The following is a 22,534-nucleotide window of genomic DNA, read 5'->3' as shown; positions in this document are numbered from 1 at the left end:
TAGGAAAAGCTGAGCGCTGGCTGGGCTGGATATCTGATGATGATGATGATGATGATGTATTTAACGTCTGGTAACAAAAGGACGTGCCGGGCGCTATGCCGACATGGTCTATACTAATCTAAACTATATTACAGGCTACCGTCTTCACCTAACGTTCCTGTTCAATGACTCGGGCAAATTTCGGAAAAGAAATTGGTCTCCTCTATCCATTCGCATAGAAGAGAAGCTCCCTTAGCAGAACCTAACAAGAAATCAATACTTGCTTTGGCCATACGTTGGCGGAGGTAGCGCGGTGTAGCCTTGCGTCCACGCTTGCAGAAGTAGAAATGGACTGGTGTCTTGGGTTTCCCACAGCTGCAGTTGAGCAACGCATCTTGATGAGCGAATCTCTCGTGGTATGCTGCAAAGTCTCCATGATGGGATCTTGCTGCGTATAGCCTTCCTAGTAAGTGCCGAGGGAGGCGGAGTTCGGGCGGCTTGGGGTGAGGAATTATCTGGGCTGGATATCTGGGCAAGGTGTAGGTGGGGCAGCTCCGAGATGTGAAGGAGCTGCCTCACGTGACCCACCTGCACCTGCCACAGAAGGTTCATATCTCCGTCCTAGGTATGAGTCTCTGCCGTTCATACCAAATATTTCCAGGTGCTATTTCCAAGTCGGACTTTCATGAATCAGTTGGGATTAGTCATGTACCCAGACTTCGTCATTCTTCGCACATCACGATCAGTCTCAACTTGAAGTGCGGGAGAAGCTTTGGCCTCACTCCAGAACAAGGCCAAGCCCAGACGGACCATCCCGCCTGACCTCCGGAGCCCGGGTCCTTCCCCGCGAAACAGTTTTGGTCAACGTGGAAGAAAGAGCAAATTAGCTCTCCCAACCTTGCTTTTGGTACCTTTTGGTTGTTTCCATGTACGAGATGCCAAGCGTCGCTAACCTATCAGCTCAGTCTGTTCGTTGCTGAGCGTGTATCATTACGTAAAACTGGCACTTCCGTGCGTTTCCCTTCCCCTCAGCTGCCTCTCCATTGTCTGCGCTTCTAACAGAGTTTAACGGAACCACAGAACTCTACCATGTAACGCGACATGACATTCCAAAATGCCCCGTGACCTCCGTGCTGAGGATGTCCCGGTGGACGGTGCTGCACTGGGCTTGGACGACATCACTACGCGTCTCGCCTATGTTATTCACCACCAATTTCTATTCTTCTCAGCAGGATTCATTTCTCTTCCTCGGAATCAAACAGAACAGTGACAACATGGAATTCAAGAACTTGACCCTTCGGCCAGCAGCTGCTGCGATAGACGCATACGACAGTGACATGGATAGTGAATGGGTTCAAACACCGCCAGAAGACGCATTCACAGACGAAGACGAGATCCAAATAGATTCAACAGGGGATCTGCTGCTGCATGTCGGCTCCGATCCATCCTCCGGCAGCACCAAATCATTTCGCATTTGCTCAAACACTTTACGGCGAGCATCGCCGTTTTGGAGACGCACACTCTTAGAAACATCCTCCGGGACGCAGCCGGCTGACGAAGGGTGGTGCGGATGGACTCCGTCGCTGTATGCCTGTCAGCATGACAAGTCAGACGGATTGATGATCCTGCTGAACATAATCCATGCGAAATTCGCACTTGTACCAAAGAATCCCACTCTCATTGAGGTTTACCACACTCTTTGTCTGGCCAGCTTGTATGAGATGGAGCATGTTTTGCAGCCGTGGATTGCAAAGTGGTACAGGGTAACGAAGACATCCGAGGGCACTAGGGATGGCCGGGATCTGGAAATGCTTTCGTGCATTGCTTGGGCATTGGGTGATGAGAGACTGTTTGCAAGGACTGTCATCAGTATCAGTCTCACTTCCATCATCGATGATCAAGGTCACATTGTCATGCCGGACGGGACACGCCCAGAAGACTATTTTTATGACTCCCTCGGCTCACCGACAATACCAGGTAAGCTTACTCCTCATATTTACTGAGAATTCACACTAATGACCTCCCAGAAACCATCCGTTCCTTGCGTAGTCAACTCGCCACAGAGCTACCTTCACATCTGAATGGTGTTATCGATAGATTGATAGACGGAAAATGGCTCTGCGCTGGCATTTCCGGAATTCCTGTAACGCGGAACAAGAAGTGCGACTATGTCGTGCTCGGAAGTGTGCTCGCCGGCCTTATCTATGTTCGAGGGACGAGAGCGACGGAAGTAACCATCAGAGCCGACGAGAGCGTCATGGACTTACTCAAGTCTCTCAAGAGGGTGTTATCATATGTGACTTGCTACGAGAAGCACCCGGAATGCAACCCCGCAGAGCAGATTTCGGAAGCTATGAAGAAGACGATCGACGCGATGGATATACCTTTGAGTTCAGATTGCGTCCAACGAATGAGAGAACGGCGTCAAGAGACCGGATGGCAAGATTGAATATTCGTATCTGATAAGAACTTGGAAATTCTTTTCTGGATTAGGCTGTTGTAGGACCGGCTGCCTTCACTGGCTCGCGACAATGGTAGAATGTGCCCTAGGAGAGTACATCTTTTAGGCTGGTATCAAAAGTTGAGCATATACTGCAAGATTAGTCTTTCACCAATACTACCTTCCGTTACTCTACCAAGCATCTCGGAGAAGTTGACTGGAATATCATGGAATCCGAGCTTTTATGTGTATCTTAATGAGGTACAGCTGAAAGTGCGCTTATCCTTTATGTGTTCAATCCAGGACAGGGGCTTGCTTCTGCGCGAGGCTTATGCACGACGACATCAAAAATCACTCATCGGAATCATTTCCATCATGTCGCTACAAAGAGTTGTTCACGGACTCCAAAGACGGCGTCTAGTACTCTCCGTAGTACCACGATTCGGGGGCTGGAACTCCCCGGAATCGGCCTAGTACGTGCAGGTGAACTGCTAAAAAGCCCGTGGCGCTTGGGTGCCGCTTCCGAATTGTAATTTGGTCAAGGACTCAGCATTCCCATCGCAAGCTTAAAGTAAGTACAAAAGGATCGGGAAACCACTTCATCATCAATACATGGAGCTGACCTCAACTTCACAGCGCTACACTCCGACCACACAACGCTCCAACCTAGCACAATGGCGAGCAAAGTTTTCAAAGCTTCTATATCGACGAAGACGGCCCCAATCGCAATCATTGGTGCTGGACCATGCGGTCTCACACTCGCTCGACTGCTCGAGCGTCAAAAGGTCGACTATGTAGTCTACGAACGAGACGAGAGCGCCACATCAGCTAACGCCGGTGGCTCATTGGATATTCACGAGGCGACTGGTCAGGCAGCTCTTCGGAAAGCGGGCCTGTGGGATGCGTTTCGCAAGGAAGCGAGATGGGAAGACGACAGATTCACGGTATACGACAAATTTGGAAAGCAACATCTCGACGGCAAAAGCAATGGCGGTGTTGATGAAGCAGGTCGGCCCGAAATAGACCGCAAAACGCTGCGGCAAATACTTCTAGACTCCGTACCGAAAGAGAAGATCAAATGGGGGAGCACTTTGAAAGCTGTCAAAATGCATCAGGCTGGCTTACCAGCCCTTGAGTTCACCTCAGGTGCGACTGTTGAAGGGTTCAAGCTTGTGGTTGGCACCGACGGTGCTTGGAGTAAGGTTCGCTCAATGGTATGACATGATTGGCCCGTAACCATTGCTCGGTGACTGACTAGATTCAGATTACGCAAGTCAAGCCCCAGTACTCTGGTAGAACATACGTGGAAGCCCAAATTACGGAAGAAAATCCACTGTTCAAGTCAGTTCTTGACAAGTTCGGGCATGGAACTGCGTCTTTGCTGGCAGGAGCCAGCCAAATGATTGTACAAAGACAAGGCAACGGATGGTACAGGGTTTACTTCGGGATACAAGCTCCCGAGCACTATGTTGGCAGAGAGCTCGACTCAGCAAGCGTTGAGGCTTTGCGAAAGTCACTGCTATCCGACTTCTACAGCGACTGGGCAGAGGAAGCCAAGGACTTCGTCCGACACGCAGACCATTTCCGCAGTTGGCCGTTGTATCACCTCCCTGTTGAAAGTCAAAATTGGACGACGGTGCCAGGCCTGGCTCTGGCTGGAGATGCAGCCCACTTGGCACTTCCCAACGGCGAAGGCGTCAACTGTGCTATGTGGGATGCGGTGGAGCTGGCTAAGAGTATTGAGACCCATGGCCTCGACAACCTGGACGAGGCGGTTCGGGAATATGAGAAGGATCTCTTGGTTCGGGGCAAAGCTCATATCGAAGACGGCATACAGCTCGGAAATCTGATGTCGCATGAGACAGGACCAGCTGCCTTGGTGAAGGCTTTTCAAGAGAACGACTTCTGAATCACAACAGGAAAAGAAGATGAGCTGCAGGGCACATTTTTGCATGGAAACATCAAATACCCTGACACACCTAGATTCCAATCGTTTCTTATTATATAGTCCCTTCATTCTTCTCTTCGTACTGACGATAGAACCAGTTGATATCTTTTAATCAACTCCGACCTTACAATAAACTTGAAAGGAAAACCTAAAAACTTCAACACCAAGAATCTTACATGTACCAACGGAAATAACGCGCCAGTTGATTGACCCCTCGCTTCCAGCAGTGTCTCACGCCTTGCTACGCCATCGATTCTGTCCAGGCTTACTGTCCCCAAAATTGTTAGTCGGCATATTCTAAAGTCCGGATTACTCCGTGGTGTGGAGCGCCCATGGCCCAAAAAAGCCACAGTTGAGATCCCGTCGTCAGCTTGACCCGTGCCTGGGAGCGAGCACACCTTGCCCACCTCCGCCCGACATCATCGGTCGCCGGTCATCGCAACTCTCCGAAACCTACTCAGCTCCCCTTGCAACGGCATCGGCCTTGGCAGACCCCGTCCGACATTGTAACCATGTTGGCTCCCGGAATGGCGAGCAGCAAACCGGACGCCGCTCCTCGAGCAAAACCCCAACGCGTCCTCGCGTGCGTCCTCTGCCAACAGCGCAAGATCAAGTGCGACCGCAAGTTCCCCTGTGCACATTGCACAAAACACCAGCTACAGTGCGTGCCTGCGACGCAGAACCGGCCCCGGAGGCGGCGGTTCCCAGAGAGGGAGCTTCTCGACCGCCTGAGGAAGTACGAGGGCCTACTGCGACAGAATAAGGTCGATTTTGAACCGCTTCATGGGGACCTAGGTGCCAGGTATGGAAAGTCTGTGGATGATAGCGGTGGGTCGGACGACGAGCACCGATCCGAAGAAGTGGGAATGCCCTCGCCGTCAATCACTGTGAAATCTGAAACCTCATATGAGCCCAAGTGAGTCACTCACCTACGATACCGACTTAGCCTTTCCCGCACACGGTTTCCCTCAAGACTTAACCAAGTCAAATGTGAGTTTACAGTATCACTAACTGTGCGCAGGAACTTTTGGCATCTGGTGAGCCCAGAGGTACAACACTTGCACCCAACTTGTTCTCTGTTCCCATGACTGACATCATTAAGCTAGAGGAGTCGCATGCTGGCTTGCGAGAGACAATTAGGCAAACGTGGGATCAAGCCTGCGATAGCGATGATCACATCCTCTTCGGCTCCCCAGACCGGTCATCCGTCGACCTCTCAACCCTTCATCCCGAGCCCGTTCACATCTTTCGACTCTGGCAGATTTACCTTGACAATGTCAATGCACTGCTTCGAGTGACGCACGCCCCCAGCTTCCAAGCGCGCATCATTGAAGCTGTGAGCAGCGTCGACAACATGAGCCCGGCGTTGGAGGCTCTCATGTTCAGCATCTACTCCATGGCTATCATGAGTCTCTCCGATGACGCATGTTACGATACTTTCAAGCAACCGAAAGCCCTGCTCTTGACCAAGTACCAGTTTGGATGCCAGCAAGCTCTTTCAAACAGTCAGTTCTTGAGAACTAATGACGTTGACTGCCTGACTGCGTTATTTCTCTACCTCGTACGTATCCTGACCGGTGGAGAGTGTACTACGATATGAGCGAGTAATGAATATCACATTGGCTAACTTTTGACAGCATGTAAGCCGTCCCAGCGCTCACATTCGATCAATATCATCGCTCCTCGGCGTTGCCATTCGCATCGGCCAACGCATCGGTCTCCAACACGAATCTGCCAACACCAGGTGTACCATCCTAGAGGCCGAGATGCGCCGCAGGCTTTGGTGGTCCTTGGTACTCTTCGATGCCCGCATGAGCGGCTTAACCGAGCACAAGGCTACCAATTTGACCCCGACATGGGACTGCGCCGTGCCGATGAACGTCAGCGACTCTGACCTCCGAGCGGAGATGAAGGAACCGCCGAGGGCGGAGATGAAAGTCAGCGAGGCGCTTTTCTCAGTCGTGACGGCCGAGCTTGCCGACTTTGCTCGGCACACCTCCTTCTACCTCGACATGACGAACCCGATCTTGAAGCCTATCGCCAAGGAGCTACCTGGCGGCGGCAAGGTGGATTGGTTGGAGAAGTCAGTAGATGATAAGTACTTCCGGTACTGCGACCTCGAGAACCCAACTCATTTCATGGCTATGTGGATGTCACGCGCATCTCTTTCCAAGTTTCGCCTGATGGAAACGTTCCACAGCTTCTACGAAGGCCCAGTCGAGGAGAAGCACCGCATCACGTTGACCAGTGCTCTAAGGTGGCTTCAGTGCGATGCGAACCTGTCAGCCTCTCCCCTGACCCAGAGATTTCGATGGTTTCTCCAGATCTACTACCCGTTCCCAGCCTATATCCGCATCACACAGTTTCTCAAACTAAATCCCCTGGATCCCAAAGGGGAGTACATTTGGAACGCCATGAGCGATCATTTCGAGGCTCGGTTTGAGAAGCTCGAGCCGGGGTATAACCCTGTCTTTGTCCCATTCACTGAGGTCATCATCAGCACATGGGAGGTGGTGGCAACGGCGCTCAGGGAATCAGGCCAGCCGATAATCCCGCCCAGAATTGTAGGCAAGGTTCAAGAAAAGCTGGTAGAGGTGACGCCGGCTCTGAGTCCACAGTCTTCCGATACCGGACCCAAGGCCGAAATTATGAACATGAACTCCTACGACTTTAGTGCATCTTTTCCGATGGACATTGTTGGCCAGAGTCTCACTTACGACCAGGGCGGCTTTCCGCCAACAGACAGCGGTCTGTACTCGAATATTAATGTACCAGACATGCGAGGCATCAACATCGATCAGTTCAACTGGGACTCATTGGACTTGGGGCAAAACTGGCAAGCGACATGACGATGATCGCTTGGATATCACATGCAATGAAGATGAAACCGTGGGTATGAGTGCGGCGGAAATCATGGATACTGTACCACCATGATTGACAGCGTTTACAGAGCCTCACTGCTCAGTTTTCCCATAGACAAATGCGCAAGCAAGCGTGCATAATTCAACTCTACTTAAACATATACTTTGAATGTGCACCGGGACGTGGGGAACCACTTATTCATAGACAATGGAAAGAGTATTCAAAGCTTGTCATGAATCCCGGTTTGGTATTCTTGATGATAATTACATGTATGTACAAAGTGCGACAATATATACATGTCGAAAACGTGGACCTGAACACAGTTCAGGTTGGGCATGAGGTCCGCGCAGCGTTGTTCAGCATAGCTGTAACAAGCATTTACTGGACGGTGAGGGTGTAGGCGGAGGTCGTGAAGACGGCGTTGGTGCCGGAGAAGGGCTCGGTACCGCCCTGGAGGCTGGTGATGACGTTGGTCTTGGCAACACCCTGCTTGGAGGTGAGGTAGGTGAAGAAGAGGTTCAGGTCGCCGTTGAAGCTCTTGATCTGGCTGGGAGCGACGAAGGAGTAGACAGTGGTGTCACCGTTGGGGCCTAGGCAGTCGGGTTAGATGGGTGCTTTTAATTGTATCGTTGAATACTTTACGTACCAGAGTAGAGGGACCACTTGGTGCCGGCAATGGTGGGAGTGTCGATGGTCTTGCCAGTGCTGGAGATGGGGCCAGCACCGCCGAGGGCGCCGAGCCAGATCATGATCTCGTACTTATTGTTGGCACCAACGGAGGGGGCGAGCCAGAGGTCGTAGGCGACATCAGCAACGATGTTAGAGCCGGTGTAGCTGTTGACAGAAGAATTAGCAAATGTCTAGATTGGTTTCTGGGGAATGGTATTAATGACTAACCTCCAGGTCCACTTGGAGGGGATGGACTTGACAGCAGAGAGCTGCTTGTTGACCTTCTCGAGGGCAACGTTGGAGTAGGACTTGACCTGTCCCTGACCACCAGCCCAGGTCCAGGAGGTCGACCAAGCGACGGAGCCAGACTTGAGAGACGTGAAGGTGGTGCACTGGCTGCCGGAGGTGGCCTGGGCCGCACCCCAGTTGTTGTGGTAGATGGTGAAGCCGCCGGCGGCGACGGAGCCGAAGGAGTTGCACATCTTGGTGGCGCGCTTGTCGATGCTGACGGGCGTGGGGGAGGCCACGGCCGTGACGGCCAGCATGGCCGAGACGAGGTAAGAGGTGAACTGCATGGTGGAAATTCGGACTAGCTTCAGCTCTGAAAGAATGACTGGAATGAATGAGTGGTAACGGCAAAGGTAATGGACAAGAGAATGTAAGTTGTTGGGATGAACTGTAGGGCTGCCAAGAATAGGTTCCCAGGCGGGCGGATGGCCCTTTGATATGCCTACAACATGATACTACTTCAACCGCCGGAGAGACTTTTTTTTCTTTCCAGAAAACAAACAGATCCCTCCAATCACGGCGTAGAATGCCGAATGGAACGTTAGTGTGCGGCCCAGAACACAGCACATCGAGTGAGGTCCTTCTCCCGCGGCCATGGCTACACGACCGGGATGCCGGAGCTAAGCATCGGACGGAAAGCTTGTTGCGGCCAAGTGGGTGTCCACCGGAGGGGGTGGTTACGGTGGACAATCAGGGGCGGTTTCAACTTGATCACTTTGTCTACCGAAGCAACCAAGCGCGTAAACGCTGCGGCCACGAGGTGCTCCAAGAAGTGACTCCACCAATGGGCCATGTGGGCAGGTTTAATCTGCTCGTCACCTTTTGCCTTCAGGTAAATAGATTGTATGGTTCAGGGAGGCGTGGCCTGTAGAGGCTAAAAGGAGAACTTGTGAAAGGCCCCTTATCCCTGGCTCAACATCCGTAACCCCAAAGCAGAAGGCCAGCAAGTGTTGGAAATGAAATTTTGACTCGTTTTCGCCGGTTTAGGTTCACCATCGATCATGGCCCCAATGAGAATATTGGAAAGCCGAAATCGATTGATTCCCACTCCATGGGCATTTGGAAATTTTGACAACGCAGTGACCTCCGTGGTCCATCGGGCCATTCCGAGGCTCGGCCTGGTCAATAGCTGATTGCTGCCGTCATTTACGGTTCTTTTCACCACATGGGCGCTGTTCCACAATCGCATCCGTGCTCCCTGAGCATAAAATGCAGCCGTTATAGCCGTCTTCCTTGACCGGCAACTCCACCATAGTATATATGTGAAGCCGCTCCTGTGTGCTGGATAGACATTGCCACCTGCGGTGTCACTTTATGTAAAATGCGGCAGACGCATTACTTTTGTCTCACGGCATTGGAGGCCCTATTTTAGTGATGGAAGAAAACATTGCGTCAGAGTGACACATTTGACAGATTATTTCTAATGGGGAGCGCAAAGGCTTTTTAATCAGCGTTTTTCTGTCCCTTCCCGAGGAACTCCTCGAACATCTCCTCTGCGTAAGCTCCTCGTACTTTCGTGCAACTTTGGTTCCCTCACAACTCATCGTCAATCGCAACTAACTTTTCATGTGTAATTGGACATGCACTGTCATGTGTCATGAGTACTTGGATTCCCAAAAGCGCCGAGCCAAGATGCAGTCGACCCAAGATCAGGCCGAGCCCGACTCAGCGGTGCTCTCCCCAGATTCCCAGGATTCAGATCGCTCGCCAAGGGTGGCACGCAGCGGGCAGCAACCCCCCGGTTCAGGGCAGCCACAAACGGCAAAGGGGCCCAACTGCCGACATGATCGCATCCACAGAGCAAGACAAGGGCAACACTGGCCACCTTCGAGACACCCACCACCGCTATCGGGCCATGCTGGACAGTCGTCTTTTCGTATCCGAGAATGCCGCTTATCGATGTGACACCACATCCGCAGAGGTTACCGTCTCGTAGCAAGGCAGAGTTGACTGGTGGGAATTCCGTGAGCCGCCTCGGCACCAAAAGAACTAGAGCCTCAAACTGGAGAAATAAAGGGGTTTAGCGAAGGGCTGGCGAGTGGGTGACGCTAAAGTGCCGTCCCGCCCGCTGCGCCGAGATTCCCTTCGACGTTTCCCTAGGATGCGAAGAATAGAAACGGTAAGTATCAAGCGGTTTAACTCAATGTTAACTCCCCTCCCGGCATACAATGCACCCGCAGCTTTGCACGTTCCTCAACTCGGCCATGTGCGTGAGGGATAACGCGGCGGCCGCGGACAGGAACACGATGTTCGGAAGATTGAAGGCTTCGTTTGTTGTTCTAGCTCGAGCCATTGGGACTAGCATGTAACATCAAAGTGCAGACAACCCCATACTCATTTCGCTTAACTCCTGCACGCCAGCACCACGATACAGTCTACTTTGGCAAATGCAAACGCCCCGAAATTCAACAACACCGGCTGTGTGTTCTAGTGGTCATGATTTCTCGTTCACAACAAAGTGAGCCTGATCCGAGAAGGTCGCAGGTTCGAACCCTGCCGCGGTCATAGCATCTATTTTTGAGTGTCCAGTCTCTTTAGAAAGTGTTTTCACTATCTCGGAGATGCGCTTGGGAAAGGCCCTCTTCGTCTTTTATTGAAGGGAGCAAATTTGTTGTTCGCAAAACTCGGTTTTCGACTCCTTTGAATCGGTTCCGCTGCCAGGTGATAAAGTTACATATTACTTCATGCCAAGTCAAGACTAAGAAGGGAGATTTGATGGCTTTTTCATTTTCATCCGCTTGATTGATGCAGGCCGCGTCGGCCCAGAGCATTCTTGCAGTTGTCGGCAGACGTGACCGACGTAGTGCATCAGAAAAACTGTAGATGATTCTGATTGTAGCTGCCTGTTTCTTGACTTAAAGCGTGCCTGGAAACCTTACTTCTCCCTAAGGTAGGTGCACGATGTGGCTTCGTAGGGCGAGTCCAGATCATCAATGCTAGCTAATGTGGTGGATATCACAATGGAGAGATGAACCCGCGTCGGTGGAGAAATATGACTCGATGACGCGTGTTTGACGGTCGAGATAGAGTGGTGAGTAGGTGAAGCTCTTCGAGCCTGCCCTGGTTCCCAACTCCATGTTTGCAATGAATGCCCACAGTCAAAAGCATTGCGAATTGCGTCACTTGGTCAGGCAGTGGTTTCTTAAACTGGCATTTGACTTATCTAACGAGCAAGTAAGTACGGGGTAATTATCAGGCAACCACAACTGCAGTGTGATATCATTGTGGTTGGCTGAACTGTAGAACAGCCCCATGGACATCCATTAACGCCACAAACATGTGTTTAGTCTCATGAGAAGAGCCTGCTTCGGCCTGGGGGTCAATCCACAAAAACGTTCTCTCATGGCATACAATGATCTTTGAGTAAAGTTGACGTCTACTACCCAGGATCGGCTCAAGGCGGAGGGGGGGGATGATCTCCGCTCTATTCTACATGAACACTTTAGTCTGCACGCTTCGAACTTGCGTCTTCCTCGTTGTATACATGATACTTATAGGACGAGCCAGGGTGATCAGCTCTCAGTCCCTTTTGTCCTTGCCCATAGACCTTCTCCCTGGCTGTAAAAGCAACGTCGTCGGCAGGTGCTTCTGGGTAGATCCCACGTCGTCGAAGCTCTGGGATAAGGAGATCGACAACATCCTCAAATGTGCCAGGCGTCGTGACATATCCCAAGTTGAAACCATCCAAGTCACCTTCACGGATCCAATACTCCAAGTCATCCGCCACCTTTTGTGGGCTTCCTACAGATACCGGCCCGAGCCCACCTATCGCCGCCCGCTCGGCAATGACACGCGACGTCCACTTGGGAACGTGCTCGCTCGTTGTTGTGAAAGCATCGAGAATACTTCGCACCTTGTGCGCCTCTAGAGAGTCTGCGGCAGTCACCTCTTGGTCGACAGGGATCTTGGATAGATCGATGCCCGTCCAGCCGCTGACGAGGACCAGGCCACCAATGACGGAAGCGTACTTCTTGAGCTCCTCGTGCTTGGCGTGGGCCTCTTCGTCAGTTCGTCCTACGATTGGAGTGAAGGTGGCGAAGAACTTGACAGATTGAGGGTCTCTTCCGAGCGCCGCGGCCTTTTCCCTGATTATCTTGACCTTCGGGCGCAGGAGCTTAGGTGAATGCGAAGAGACAAAAATGCCCTCGGCATGTGTTGCCGCAAATTCTGACCCAGCTGCTGATGTTCCTGCTTGGAAAAGGAAGGGGGTTCTTTGGGGGGAAGGGTCGACGATGTGGCGCGTATCGAGGTCGAAGAACTTTCCGTGGTGATGGATGGTCCTGATCTTGTCGGGGTCGGCATAAGTGTCGTTCTCCGGATCAGGGGTAATCGCGTCATCTGCCCATGAGCCTTCCCAAAGTCTTGTGAATCATCAGTATCTTCAACCATGTTGTTTGAGGATGGTCCGGCGAAGATATTCTTCACAAAAAACAAACTTACTTGTAGAGAACTCGAAGATACTCGTCTGCCTGAGCGTACCGCTCATCATGGGGAATCGGGCTGTCCAAGCCAATAGCCTTGAATGCTGCCTTCTTCCAAGAAGTGACAATGTTCCAGCCAATGCGGCCCCTCGTGAAATGGTCGAGCGTTGAGAATCGCTTGGCGAGAAGGAAAGGCGGCTCAAAGGATGTGGAGGCGGTAACGGCGAATGTAAGGTTCTTTGTGACCGCAGCCATGGCACTGATCGGCTGTGTTACCATTGTAAGCGGTTATCCAGCTCTTCCTACCATAGCCTTCTCTTACAATAGTAGGATCTGTCATTGGCCATTGGGCCGCTCGGCGAATGCAGTTGTCAAGGCTTCCTTCGTAGGTGTCATAACCTCCATATGTGTCAGCGAGGAAGAGGGCATTGATGCCACCTCGTTCCAAGAGCTTCGCGAGGTCGATCCAGTAGTTCAGGTCGCGCTTGGTTGCTGACTTGTCGACGGGATTCTGAAAGCAACAAGGGTTAGTATATCATCCATTCGAAAATGTCTGAAAGAGACTACTTAGTACCGACCTTCCACTGTCCCGGAGACAAATGCCCGACCGTAGACATGTCGAATGCATTGAGCAAAATCTGCTTCTTCCCTTCCGGCTTGACACCATTCTCGCCATTGGTCGTGTGAATTGGTACCGAATTCATTTCGAATATTTGCTCGTGAGTATCCTCAAGCTGAGGCTTTCACTCATCATCTCTCAAACCCGCGGGCTTACCTCTGTTTATCAACCCATCTTCATCACGAATTTCTTCAAATTGGCGCAGAAACGCGATGAAAGGAAGTTGCCCAATCGCCATGTCGTCATCGCCGTTGTCGCCCATCGCGTGGGACTGGCGCGGGATGTTATCTGCACGTTGACCCCAATTCAACGCCGGTGCAGGGCAGAAACGCTGGCGTGATCACGGGTGTGGATGGTGCCATCACCCGTTTTCCGAGCCCGAAGACACATTCTGCTTCGGAGCAAAACGCCGGCCATCTGGACTATTGGACTCAGGTGGCGTCGGGTCGGCAAAAACGACTTATGATAACTGGTTCTTGAGCCGACGATTGCCTCGCCGACAGTATGGCTGGCAACTAAGGAGGCGCATCTCCGCAGCGGGTCGCACCTTAGCCCAATACCACGATGTTCAGCAAGACGGTGATAACCACGTTATATTTGCTAGTAGAATTTCCAGACACCGTTCCAGAACCATCTCAGAAGGCTTTCTGTCAAGTGCTTCAACGGTCAACTTCCGCGGAAACTATTAGCGCCACTTGGGTATTTGAGGAAATATGCTTAGCACGTCAGAATCAACATGTCTCGATCTCGAGTTACGTGTCGATGTTGATACACGCTTAGTTAAATTGCTCCAGTGTATCTCAAAAGCCATCCTCATCGTGGAAAGTTGTCGTTCACTTAAAGCCATGATACGCTGTTTAAATACAGCAATGTGCGAGGGGGGGCTGCCCTGGCAACCTAATAATATGTATAATTCACAAACACAACTTGAAGTAGCAGTTGCACCGCCTTGAGACAGTCTTCTACTATGACTGTCTAACTTATGAACTCAGATATTCACTATTTCAGATGAGTACTACTGCATCAAATGTACGTCAAGTCGTTCCAGTAATGGGATTGACTCATGGTCGCTGCCAAACATCATTTAGTCGAATTCCGAGTCTTCTCTTCAGTCGCTTCGATCATCTCTTCCACTAACTGCGACCGGTGGCTGCTTGCCGTTCTCAATAGTTGATATGTCTTCGTGATCACTCTCGGGAAACCCGGTAGAGTTCTCAAGTTGAGGGCTATTAAGTAGGCAGTCAGTACAAATGGCCCCAGTTGCGTGGGAAGGATGAGATGAACTTACTCTCTACGTTTGATGTACATGCGCAAGATGTGAGTCGCGACAATGAGAAGAATGGCACAAGCCAGGGTGAATGCAAAGCCCTTCGGGTACCGAGGTGCTTCGACCGTGGGAAAGACCAAGAGCGGTGTCCATGCCGTAGACGATTGGGAGATAGCGTTGATGAGGACGAGCGTGAAGGATCTTTCGGCCGGCGACGACCGTAATTGCGTATTCACCCAACCATGGAACACACTCGACAGTGCAACTGAAGCGTAAATGGTCGAGAATGCGAACCATTTCGCAGCTTCCGGGACGTCCCAGATAGTTAAGATGAGAAGTCCCAAGGCGTTCCAGGCACTAGACAACGTGATTGCCCAAGCCGGTCCCATCACGAGATCGGATGCGAAGCAAATAAACAAGGTATAAAATATACCAAGGGCGGGCGCAATAGTGCCGAGTTCGTTGACTTTGGCCGCTGAATAACGACCGAGACTCTTGATCCAGAGCAAGAAGCTACCAGACGAGGTATGAATGCCCGCATTCCAGAAGAGAACGTCGACGACAATAATACCCCAGAATTGCCACGAGAAAAAGACTTTCTTCAAGTTACCAAATTTGAATTTTCCATGAGATGAGTGGCCTGCGCGTTTCAGTCTTTCGACGCTCAGTTCGATGCTTTCTCTCTTGAGAACGAGTCGGTTGGGTTGTTCAGGGGTGCCTGGGATGACGAAGTAGCCCAAGATGCCTATGGGAATGGTGATAAGCGAGCAGATGATGTACATCCATCTCCAACCAGCAAGTCCATGCACTCCGTCGAGTCTTGCCGAGGCTCCAGCTTGAATCAGACCGGCGGTGAGTGTGCCCAGTGAAAGACCGACGTAAAAGATGCCACCACGTCTCGCGATCTCATCTCCACGGTACCAGGAGCCTTCAAAATACGTGTTAGAAAGCTTTCAGATGTAAGAAACCAAAGAGACTCACCAAAAAGATAATGCATGACTGGGAAGAAGGCAGCCTCAAACCAGCCCACCAGGAAGCGGTATGCGGCAAGCTCAGCAAACCCAGTAACACGGTACTGGAGGAGCGTGAAGACGCCCCAAGCAATGTCCAAAAAGGGAATGAGCCAATGAATCGGGATGTAAGTCAGAACGAACATCATCGGAATCTGCCCAGTGACAGCCCCGATGATGTAAAATGTCTGCAGCTGAACGAGCTCATTGCCCTTGAACCCGAGATCTTCTTTGAGGCCAGCGACGTAGGCATTATTCAGGTTCGATTGATCAATGTACTTGACCCAGTAGCTCAACACCGCGTACGGAACGATGAGGAGGTCGAGTCTGTTGATCAATTTGCGCTCTTCTGGCGTATCGGTGTCTGCGTACCACTGGATGTGCCACCACTTGCGGCGAGCCTGGACAACCATGGTGAGAAGCTTGTCGTCGCTTTGGGTCAGATAACGGCACGGCAGACAAAGATCTGAATGTGTCAAAACGCAGAAATCGCATCTGACAGCTGCAGGATGTGGACTTCAAGGATTTCTTTTGCTTTTAGTACCTATTGTATCACTATCCCAGCTCCGTTTTGCCATCGCAATTCTTTCCATCCCATGTCAAACCGCCCACGCACCGCGCCGTCTCTTCCAGCCATAGAACAATGCCCCTGTCATGTCCTTCGCGCAAGCTGAAGAAGCGAAACTTGGCGATGGCGTTCTACCAACGCGAGAACTCGGAGACTACTGCGTAATAGCACCGCATACCACCCGATCAGAGAGCGGAAAGGGTGCGACAAGAGGTTGGCGGGTTGCAGAGATGCTCGGGACGAACATTGCACCATCTCAGGGCTCATTGATGTGACAGACTTATAGTCTGCCAGATGTGAACAGGAGAAAGGCGAGGCGTCCTTGCTGATTTCGATAGACCACTCAACCCCCCGGTCGACCGTGCCCCCATCGCCGGCCGGCATCAACCATGCTCCACCCCATCAACTTGCAGAATTGGAGACGAGTCTTTGCAACCTTCAAGACTGGACCCAAGGGCGGATCCGCCAAGTTGAACTCCATCGCGTGAACCAAGGACCTATGAAGGGCGTTTTGTTGGAGGCTCCGATCTGAGGAGGGACCGGGAAGGGGGGGCGTGTTTATTCAGATTCCCCAAGAAAGTGGGGAGATGGCGTGCTCCCCATACTCAGCGCACCTCATCTCCAGCAACATCCGCGTTGCGGATACTTGCCCGCAACACTTGATAGTGGGGTTAAATGAAGCTCTATGGTGGGGGGGGGGTGGAGAGCTGGTCCTTCGTGAAGCTTTCGGTTTGATGCTGCGAGATAACAACTGCTCTTCTCTGATAGGACAGCGAGGCGGTCCCCGACCTGAACCATACTCGAGACCGCGGAACGTCTTCCCTCCAAGTGCGTGTAACGCGTTCAAGCACGAGTCTGACGTGATTCCGATGTCCAGATTGACGAGGGGCAGAGCAGCCGGCTAACAAAATGTGGCTTTCCCATCTTATCTGCTGTGAGATCTGAGCGGAGTTACTCAAGTCTGTCATAGAGTCCTGTAGCTCACACCCTCAACTTGAAGCATCCCCGGAGTAATCACAAGTCCACAACTGCCATCATGGGTGACCACATTGAGACCACGACCTCACAAATCATAGAACAGAAGGATGCTTCGATTCAGGCACCTTTGAAGGACGGCCTTGACAAACAGACTCTCATCGACCACACCGTCGACTCACTTCTCACACCACCAAAGTCTATTTATGATGATTATCCCATCAAGCTCGTCGACAGATACATAGACGAGCCACGGGAACTGAGAGTAGCCGTAGTTGGAGCAGGTCTCTCGGGCGTACTTGCTGGCATCCTTCTTCCAGCAAAGGTTCCCGGTATCAAACTCTCGATTTATGAGAAGAACGCCGACGTGGTACGTTTCAAAAAAGCTCGAAAATGTCACAAGAAAGCTTTCGACTAACACAAACATTCCAGGGCGGCACTTGGTTCGAAAACATCTACCCAGGCGTCCGTTGCGACGTACCAGCCCACGTATATCAATCAACCTTCGACCCCAACACACAATGGACGGAGGAATTCGCCCAGGGCGCTGAGATCCGTGACTACTGGCAGGGCCTGGCGCGCAAATACGACGTTTATAAGCATCTTCATCTTGCACAACGGGTTGAGGGCTTGAATTGGGTAGAATCGCGCTCAGTCTGGCAAATCACCATCCGCGACCTCGCGACAGACGTGATCCGCACAGAGGAGGCCGAGTTCGTCCTCACAGCCATAGGCCGTTTCAATGCCTGGAAGTTACCAGACTACCCCGGAATCAAGGACTTCAAGGGACTCCTCAGACACGCCTCAAACTGGGATCCCAGCTTCGACCCGAGGGAAAAGAAGGTCGCGGTGATTGGCAACGGCGCCAGCGGCATTCAGCTGACGTCAAATCTTCACAAGGTCGTCTCGCGCCTGGACCACTATGCGCGGAATAAGACATGGGTGACGGCCTCATTCGCGGGCGATGAGACCTCTATCGAACCCATCGTTATCCCAGAGGACCTCAGAGAGACATTCCGCAAGGACCCCGAGGCATACCTCCAGTACCGCAAGGAGCTGGAGAGCAAATACTTCCGCCACTTCACTGGGTGGCTCAAGGGCTCCAGCGAAAATGATGAGGCGCGAGAAAAGTTCCGCAAGTTCATGAACGACAGACTCACCAAGAAACCTGAGCTCATCGACGCCCTTATCCCAGAGTTCTCACCCCACTGCCGTCGCCTAACACCCGGACCGGGCTACTTCGAGGCCATCTCCTCAGATAAAACGGAGCATATCCAGACGCGCATCAAGAGGATTACGGAGACGGGCATTGAGACGGAAGACGGTAAGCACCGCGAAGTCGACGCAATCTTCTGCGCGACGGGCGCGAACGTCGATATGGCGCCTCCATTCCCCATCACGGCAAAGGGCCAGGACCTTCGCGAGCTCTGGCGACCCGATGGCCCGTATACCTACTTCGGCTCCGCGACGCCCGGGTTCCCAAATTTGCTCTTCGTCCACGGGCCCAACGGGTCGGGACGCTCCGGCACGGTCCCGCACAACGTCGAGAACCAGATCACGTATTTCGCACGCATCCTCCGCAAGGCGAGCCGCGAGGGAATCAAGACGATTCAGCCCACCAAGAGGGCCGCGGATAACTTCACGCAATACTCTGACGCGTTCTTCGCGACGACAGTGTTGTCGGAGAACTGCAGCTCATGGTACAATAGCGGTAAAGCCGGCTCGAGGATCCACGGCCTGTGGCCTGGGTCTGCAACGCTGGCGACGATTGTGCAGCGGGAGCCGCGGTGGGAGGACTTTGAGTATGAGTATGTTGGGGACTCGGAGAATCCATTCTTGTGGTACTTTGGACTTGGATGCACGAAGAGGGAGCTGGACCCGGAAGCTGATGTGACACCTTACTTGAAGGCTGGAGGCGTGGGTGTTAAAGACGTTCACGAAAGCTGGCATAGTGTTCCTTAGATGTCGCATAGAAGTCAAAGATAAATGTGTTACGAAGATTACAGCAGACTCATTATCGTCAATTGTGATCATTTAATCATGATATCCCATCCGCATGGCAAGCACCATAGGGAGCATGTTCAGGGTAGTCTGGGCAGATCTGCCCCTGCTTGCTTGACAGGGCCTATGTGATCTCTGCACATGCACTTGTGGTGTTCATACATCGGACAGAAAGACTCTAGATACCTTATACAACTAAGACGCCTCGAACCACTATACTGGAAGCACTGCCAAGCCATCAGCATCGATGGTGCCATGCCGAACCATGAACCCGAGAAACAGGATGAGTTGAGCCCAACGACCCATTCTCAAGCCACCGGGTCTTGAACCCACTTGGATTGAGCTATTTTACATGTCAAAGGTTTCCAAAGACTCGGAATCGAATGTCATGCTTTCACTGCTAGCGTGGAAATTGAGACAGTACCGTGGTGATGGTGTTGACGGCTGAGTGATTGACAAAGTGTCGAGGTGGTATTCCGGAACCCGTGCGCCGGCAGCGGAATGGCGTGCTGTACCCAGTTGATTTCGCAACCCTTTTTCGCCGGAGATTTCCACAAAGACGTCTTAGCGAGTACTCACTTCAAACGCTAAGCTATTGGAGAATTGGAGTAAGCCTGGCAGATGTTATCGGGGGTTCTTGAAATAGGCAAAGGATGGGAGAAGGGAAGAAAAAAAAAAGTTTGTCTGGACCCTGCAGTCTGGGCCCGGCATGTGTCAATGGCAACCATGTCACTTTGGGAGAGTTGACAATTGTGCGTGAAAAGAAGAGGCGAGCAGTGAGGTCGGCCTGACTATGACATCCATCTGGACAATCCCTGCATGGTCTGTCTCTTCTGGTCTCATCCATAAGACGAAGGATTCCCGTTCCTGTTGCGACTCAGCTACGATAGACGACTCGGCAGTTCAGGTCTTGGCTTTTGAAGATATCTAGACGCAGTCCTTCTCTTTTTTCATTCATCCATCCGGCCTCGACTCCCCTTCGATTGGATAGCAATATCTTCACAATGGCAGAATACGCCGACCCAGCAAAGGGCGATGCCATCCCTCCCAAGTCGGAGCGTCACCCAGGTTCGTTAACATCACAAAGACACTCTCTGCAGCATCATCGTGGAGCTAACGCCAGATGTCTGCAGTGAAATGGTACCGCTCGACGTTCTACAACATGACCATCCTCGGCCTCTGTAACCTGGCAGCCCCGGGTATCTGGGGCGCCATGAACTCCCTCGGCGCAGGCGGCGCCGCCTCGCCCAAGGTCGTCAACGCCGCCAACGCCCTCACATTCTGCCTGATGGTGGTATCCTGCTACTTCTCCTCCGTCATGGTCCACTACATCGGTATCAAAGGCGCTCTCATCTTTGGAACGTAAGTTCAGCCCCTCATGACGAAAACCATAAGGGAGACAGACGCTGACTTTGCCGAATTCAACAGCATCGGCTACGCCCCCTTCGCAGCAGGCCTCTACACAAACAACCGCTACGGCGTCGAATGGCTCATGCTCCTCGGCGCCGCTCTCTGCGGCATCTCCGCCGGCGTCTTCTGGATGGCCGAGGCCGCCATCGCGATAGCCTACCCGGAGCCCTGGAACCGCGGTAAAGCCCTGGGCTACTGGCTCACCTACCGCCTCTGCGGGCAGGTCCTCGGCGGCGCAATCAATCTCGGCCTGAACGCGGACAACGACAAGGCCGGTAAGGTCTCGTACACGGTCTTCATCATCTTCATCGCCATCCAGGCTGCGGGCCCATTTGTCGGGTTCTTCTTGAATAAGCCGGAGCAGGTGGAGAGACAGGATGGCAAGAAGGTTAGCTTGGCGATTCTGGAGAATCCTTGGTATGAGATCAAGGCTACGACGAGGAACTTGTTGAAGCCCAAGTTCCTTTTGATCGTGCTTTGGATTGGGCAGGCTGTCTTTGCGGAGGCTGTGTTTTTCACGTATCTTGCCTGTAAGTCCGCCCGAGAAGACGTCTCCTTGATAAGAGTGAGTGCTGATATCTGCAATAGCATGGTTCTCTGTCCGATCTAGAGCCCTTGGATCTTTCCTTTCTGGCATTGTGGCCGTGATTTCGGGCAACCTTCTCGGGGTAAGTAGCTCCCGCGTGCGCTTATGCATGATTGAGAGACAGTCACTGACATCGCTGGCAGCACTGGCTTGACCGCGCCAAGGTCTCACTCAAGCTTCGCACGAGGTCGACATTCTGGACTCTCGTCATCACCCAGGGTGCGTGGTGGCTCTGGGCAACCATTCTCGCGACACGATTCCGCCAGACCCGCCCAGTTCACGACTGGGCCAGCCCTGGCTTCGGGGCCGCCTTTGCGGTCTACATCTTCCTTACGATCGGATTCCAGATCAACTATCTCTTCCTGTACGTTTACTCGGCCGTCTGCCGCGCCGCTTATCAAGTATCTGCATTCCGACTAACACGAACGAAACAGGTACTTCATCGTCACGAACCTAGCCGAAGGTGAAGAGGAAGTCATCCGCTACGCCGCGCTCCTCCGCGGAGTCGAGTCGGCGTGGCAGGCGTTGAGCTACGGCCTCACCTCCATCACCCTCTTTGGCGAGGTAGGCGCCATCTACCTCAACTTTGCGCTGTGGGCCGTGGCTATCGGACCCGCGTGGCTCGTCCTGAGACACTTTGGCTCCGGGCTCTCGGCGCACGTGGAGGAGGTTCGCGAAGTGAGCGGCGTGTCTAGCGAGGATGGCGAATCGGACGTAAAGCACTAGACGGCTGATGGAATGCGAGTCAGTGCTGATACCGAGTTGCTGGGACGCGGTGGACAGCTGTCAGCTTGATGCTGATCGTCTACTTGGGAGACCGGGGGTCGATATTGCCATAGAGATTAATGATTCCCTGTTTCTTCACGCTAATATTATTATCTGAACCTTAATTGAATCATCTTTCCGAAAGCCATGTCATGTGTGAATGTTTCGTTGATGAGGTGATCGCTGCTGCTGAATCATCGTGAGATGAACAATGGCCAGGTCAATTGACGAATGAAAGCCCTAGAAAGACAACTTATCTGCGCTTCGAATTGCCCCTCATGGAGCCATCTGTAATGGTACCGTTTTGCGGGTATTAACCATCCGCCGATCTGTCGCGCGGTAATCTGCAACTCTCTGGTTGGGCTATGTCATCGGGGCTAACATGACGTGATAGCCTCACGTCGGAACCTTGACCTCCACGATCTGCGGTCGCCGGCGGGACCCGTTGAAGCTCTTCTTCATTCAAGGCACTTTGACCCGAGAATTACAGCTTAACCGCCTTTGCAGCCTAAATAGCTACAGGTACGGATCTTTTCAGGAGCTATCATTCGCAGCTTGCGGATAGTACGTCTGGTACGATGGTTTATCGGACAGGAGCTTGCCTGGAACAATCAGACAGCGGAGTGCAGGGGTCGTCGGCATTGGCGTGGGGTCCGCCATGGCCGTTCGTGCGTCGTCGTGCGTCTTGCGCCACCGAGCCGTCCGGTGGCATCATCGCCCCGGCTC

General features: G+C 52.4%; 9 protein-coding genes and 1 non-coding gene across 10 annotated transcripts; 6 read left to right on the top strand and 4 right to left on the bottom strand.

The window, feature by feature from the left end:
- Window positions 1–1,253: 1,253 nt before the first annotated feature.
- On the top strand, window positions 1,254–2,428 carry BDP81DRAFT_460104 (uncharacterized protein; the record flags this gene model as incomplete). Its single annotated transcript, XM_060593619.1, has 2 exons — window positions 1,254–1,956; window positions 2,007–2,428. The coding sequence occupies 2 exons, from the start codon at window positions 1,254–1,256 to the stop codon at window positions 2,426–2,428; spliced, it is 1,125 nt and encodes a 374-aa protein (XP_060447114.1).
- Window positions 2,429–2,904: 476 nt separating this feature from the next.
- BDP81DRAFT_371998 (uncharacterized protein) lies at window positions 2,905–4,532 on the top strand. Its single transcript, XM_060586642.1, has 3 exons — window positions 2,905–2,990; window positions 3,056–3,633; window positions 3,684–4,532. The coding sequence occupies exons 2-3, from the start codon at window positions 3,094–3,096 to the stop codon at window positions 4,326–4,328; spliced, it is 1,185 nt and encodes a 394-aa protein (XP_060447113.1). The 5' UTR covers window positions 2,905–2,990; window positions 3,056–3,093; the 3' UTR covers window positions 4,329–4,532.
- A 362-nt stretch (window positions 4,533–4,894) lies between these two features.
- BDP81DRAFT_316391 (uncharacterized protein) lies at window positions 4,895–7,216 on the top strand (the record flags this gene model as incomplete). The annotated part of the gene is made up of 4 exons (XM_060584172.1): window positions 4,895–5,283; window positions 5,389–5,416; window positions 5,470–5,928; window positions 6,005–7,216. The coding sequence occupies 4 exons, from the start codon at window positions 4,895–4,897 to the stop codon at window positions 7,214–7,216; spliced, it is 2,088 nt and encodes a 695-aa protein (XP_060447112.1).
- Window positions 7,217–7,607: 391 nt separating this feature from the next.
- On the bottom strand, window positions 7,608–8,380 carry BDP81DRAFT_460101 (xyloglucan-specific endo-beta-1,4-glucanase A; the record flags this gene model as incomplete). Its single annotated transcript, XM_060593618.1, has 3 exons — window positions 7,608–7,819; window positions 7,876–8,063; window positions 8,127–8,380. The coding sequence occupies 3 exons, from the start codon at window positions 8,378–8,380 to the stop codon at window positions 7,608–7,610; spliced, it is 654 nt and encodes a 217-aa protein (XP_060447111.1).
- A 2,222-nt stretch (window positions 8,381–10,602) lies between these two features.
- On the top strand, window positions 10,603–10,691 carry BDP81DRAFT_t133. Its single transcript has one exon. It is a non-coding gene; the product is annotated as a tRNA-Val (tRNA).
- BDP81DRAFT_425103 (uncharacterized protein) lies at window positions 10,668–10,965 on the bottom strand. The gene has a single exon (XM_060590190.1). The coding sequence runs from the start codon at window positions 10,955–10,957 to the stop codon at window positions 10,721–10,723; it is 237 nt and encodes a 78-aa protein (XP_060447110.1). The 5' UTR covers window positions 10,958–10,965; the 3' UTR covers window positions 10,668–10,720.
- A 663-nt stretch (window positions 10,966–11,628) lies between these two features.
- Window positions 11,629–13,311, bottom strand: BDP81DRAFT_460100 (HK97 family phage prohead protease; the record flags this gene model as incomplete). Its single annotated transcript, XM_060593617.1, has 4 exons — window positions 11,629–12,547; window positions 12,627–12,874; window positions 12,930–13,118; window positions 13,186–13,311. 4 exons carry the CDS (start codon window positions 13,309–13,311, stop codon window positions 11,629–11,631), a joined length of 1,482 nt encoding a protein of 493 aa, XP_060447109.1.
- Window positions 13,312–14,334: 1,023 nt separating this feature from the next.
- BDP81DRAFT_393088 (major facilitator superfamily transporter) lies at window positions 14,335–15,916 on the bottom strand (the record flags this gene model as incomplete). The annotated part of the gene is made up of 3 exons (XM_060587794.1): window positions 14,335–14,452; window positions 14,515–15,421; window positions 15,475–15,916. 3 exons carry the CDS (start codon window positions 15,914–15,916, stop codon window positions 14,335–14,337), a joined length of 1,467 nt encoding a protein of 488 aa, XP_060447108.1.
- Window positions 15,917–17,107: 1,191 nt separating this feature from the next.
- On the top strand, window positions 17,108–19,008 carry BDP81DRAFT_371986 (4-hydroxyacetophenone monooxygenase; the record flags this gene model as incomplete). The annotated part of the gene is made up of 2 exons (XM_060586641.1): window positions 17,108–17,416; window positions 17,479–19,008. 2 exons carry the CDS (start codon window positions 17,108–17,110, stop codon window positions 19,006–19,008), a joined length of 1,839 nt encoding a protein of 612 aa, XP_060447107.1.
- Window positions 19,009–20,051: 1,043 nt separating this feature from the next.
- BDP81DRAFT_480415 (major facilitator superfamily transporter) lies at window positions 20,052–21,769 on the top strand (the record flags this gene model as incomplete). Its single annotated transcript, XM_060594925.1, has 6 exons — window positions 20,052–20,115; window positions 20,181–20,409; window positions 20,476–20,987; window positions 21,046–21,125; window positions 21,187–21,407; window positions 21,478–21,769. The coding sequence occupies 6 exons, from the start codon at window positions 20,052–20,054 to the stop codon at window positions 21,767–21,769; spliced, it is 1,398 nt and encodes a 465-aa protein (XP_060447106.1).
- Between the last annotated feature and the right edge of the window lie 765 nt (window positions 21,770–22,534).

This window comes from Colletotrichum phormii, assembly GCF_030913505.1.
Source record: "Colletotrichum phormii strain CBS 102054 chromosome Unknown BDP81scaffold_7, whole genome shotgun sequence".
Taxonomy (NCBI): domain Eukaryota; kingdom Fungi; phylum Ascomycota; class Sordariomycetes; order Glomerellales; family Glomerellaceae; genus Colletotrichum; species Colletotrichum phormii.
This window is presented reverse-complemented; position numbering and strand designations above follow the sequence as displayed.